The sequence below is a fragment of the Pyrus communis genome, chromosome 14 (genome assembly GCF_963583255.1).
Source record: "Pyrus communis chromosome 14, drPyrComm1.1, whole genome shotgun sequence".
Classification (NCBI taxonomy): Eukaryota; Viridiplantae; Streptophyta; class Magnoliopsida; order Rosales; family Rosaceae; genus Pyrus; species Pyrus communis.
This window is the reverse complement of record NC_084816.1, coordinates 54,015-56,683: the sequence shown is the minus strand read 5'-3', so window position 1 is coordinate 56,683 and position 2,669 is coordinate 54,015. Positions and strand designations below refer to the sequence as shown.

Here is a 2,669-nt window from a genome sequence, read left to right as displayed (position 1 = left end):
ACCTCTATGTGTCTAGTATTTGCTTATAAAATTTTATTGAATTTAGATAACTGTAAGTTAGTCTAATAATTATTTTTCAATGGCTGGTCATTAGGACAGCAGCCTAGTTTTTGTGGTACTTTAAGTAGTTAGGCAAGACAATCTTCCATGGAAAAACCCCTATATTTTCGTATGCTACAATTGACAAATCTTAGTGTTAATAAGGAAAATTAACAGGACATTTTTATGCGACTTTGTGGTGTAAATTTAATCCTATCAATAAACAAACAAAAAAAATGAAAGTTTCTCAAGTTAAAATGGCTCATTTTATGTATTGCAATCTCCCGGCACAATATTTTCGGTTAAAACAACCACCCTTAGCCACGGGTGGTTGAATCTTTTGACGTGTTCTTGGTTGTTTTGTTAGTGCATGCGTGGTGGTGTTTGTCAGGAAGAGGGGTCCAAAGGTGAAAAAATAGGAGGAAAAGAAAATGCAAGGGCAGGCGCAATGCAAGGGACAAGAAAGAAGCGCGGGCTGAGAGACGTTTCCGGAAAGTTAATTTGAGCGATGGAAAAACTATGAAACAAGTGTATAAAAAGGGAAGAATTGGGAACGAGAAAGATCGTAGAAGAAGAAGCAACAGTCTTCTTCAAATAAAACCATAGATATCGATAGGAATTAATTATATATTGCGTGAGGAAAGGGTTGAAATTAATAGATCGATAGGAATAAGAGAGAGAGAGAGATGGCTTCCGTGATGTATGCGCTGTTGCTGTGCCTCTCAGCCGGGGCACTTTCGGTGGTCCAGGGAGAAGACCCTTACCTGTTCTTCACATGGAATGTCACCTACGGAACCATCTCTCCCCTCGGAGTCCCCCAGCAAGCAATTCTCATCAATGGCCAGTTCCCAGGACCCAACATCAACTCCACCTCCAACAACAACATCGTCCTGAACGTCTTCAACAACCTCGATGAGCCATTCCTTTTGACATGGAGCGGCATCCAGCAGAGGAAGAATTCGTGGCAGGATGGAACCCTTGGAACCATGTGCCCCATCGCCCCTGGCACCAACTTCACCTACCGCTTCCAAGTCAAGGATCAGATCGGGAGCTACATGTACTATCCCGTCACTGCCATGCACAGGGCAGCAGGCGGCTTTGGTGGACTCCGCATCAACAGTCGTCTGCTCATTCCCGTCCCCTATGCTGATCCCGAGGATGAATACACCGTCATGATCGGCGACTGGTACACCAAAAGCCACACCGCTCTCAAGAAATTATTGGACAGCGGCCGCACCATGGGAAGGCCCGATGGCATCCTAATCAACGGCAAGAACGCCAAGGGAGACGGCAAAGACGAGCCCCTCTTCACGATGAAGCCAGGGAAGACCTACAAGTACAGGGTCTGCAACGTGGGGCTCAAGAACTCCCTCAACTTCAGGATCCAAGGCCACCCCTTGAAGCTTGTCGAGATGGAGGGCTCCCACACCGTCCAGAACACCTACGAGTCCCTTGACGTGCACGTGGGGCAATGCTTCTCGTTGCTCGTCACTGCCGACAAAGAGCGCAAGGACTACTACATGGTGGCCTCGACCCGATTCACCAAGACCGTGCTCACCGGCAAAGGCATAATCCGCTACGAAAACGGTAACGGCCCTGCATCCCCCGAGCTCCCCGAAGCTCCCGTAGGATGGGCCTGGTCTCTCAACCAGTTCCGTTCCTTCCGCTGGAACCTTACTGCCAGCGCCGCCAGGCCTAATCCTCAGGGCTCCTACCACTACGGAAAGATCAACATCACCCGTACCATCAAGATCGTCAACTCCGCCTCGAGGGTGAATGGCAAGCTCCGCTATGCCATCAACGGAGTCTCCCACGTGGAATCCGAAACCCCACTCAAGCTGGCTGAGTACTTTGGTGTGGCCGACAAGGTCTTCAAGTACGACACTATCCAGGATGAACCCCGAGCCACCGTGGAGGACAAGGTCACCTTGGCACCCAACGTTGTCAACCAGACCTTCCGTGACTTTGTAGAGATCATCTTTGAGAACCACGAGAAGAGCATTCAGTCATGGCATTTGGATGGATACTCCTTCTTTGCCGTCGCGTAAGTCCCCTACCTAGTCTCTCTCTTCTATGTAATATGTAATCTCTACATATTTATACCTAACTAGGTAGCTAATATTACTTACATATTCATATATAATATAATCAATCAATGCTACTCTTACGTGCAGCATTGAGCCCGGGAGGTGGACCCCAGAAAAGAGAAAGAACTACAACCTTCTGGACGGAGTGAGCAGGCACACCATCCAAGTGTTCCCCAAATCCTGGGCGGCCATAATGTTGACCTTCGACAATGCCGGAATGTGGAACGTGAGGTCGGAACAACCGGAGAGGCGCTACCTCGGCCAACAGTTCTACGTGAGCGTCCTGTCACCTGCACACTCCCTCAGGGACGAGTACAACCTCCCAGAGACCACCCAACTCTGTGGCATTGTCATGGATTTGCCTAAGCCACCTCCATACAGCGCGTAAACGATCACATCGTCATCCACTGGCATATTATATACATGCTAGCTAGTACTGTAACACCAAAAGGAATGGCCATCAAGCAATGGAGTGGCTGATTGATCATGCATGTATCAACCCTTTCCAAAATGCAATAAATTTACAGTTCTAATATTATCATA

General features: G+C 48.1%; 1 protein-coding gene across 1 annotated transcript; it reads left to right on the top strand.

The window, feature by feature from the left end:
* The first annotated feature begins 619 nt into the window (after positions 1-619).
* Positions 620-2,669, top strand: LOC137715786 (L-ascorbate oxidase homolog). The gene is made up of 2 exons (XM_068455134.1): positions 620-2,083; positions 2,214-2,669. The coding sequence occupies exons 1-2, from the start codon at positions 726-728 to the stop codon at positions 2,512-2,514; spliced, it is 1,659 nt and encodes a 552-aa protein (XP_068311235.1). The 5' UTR covers positions 620-725; the 3' UTR covers positions 2,515-2,669.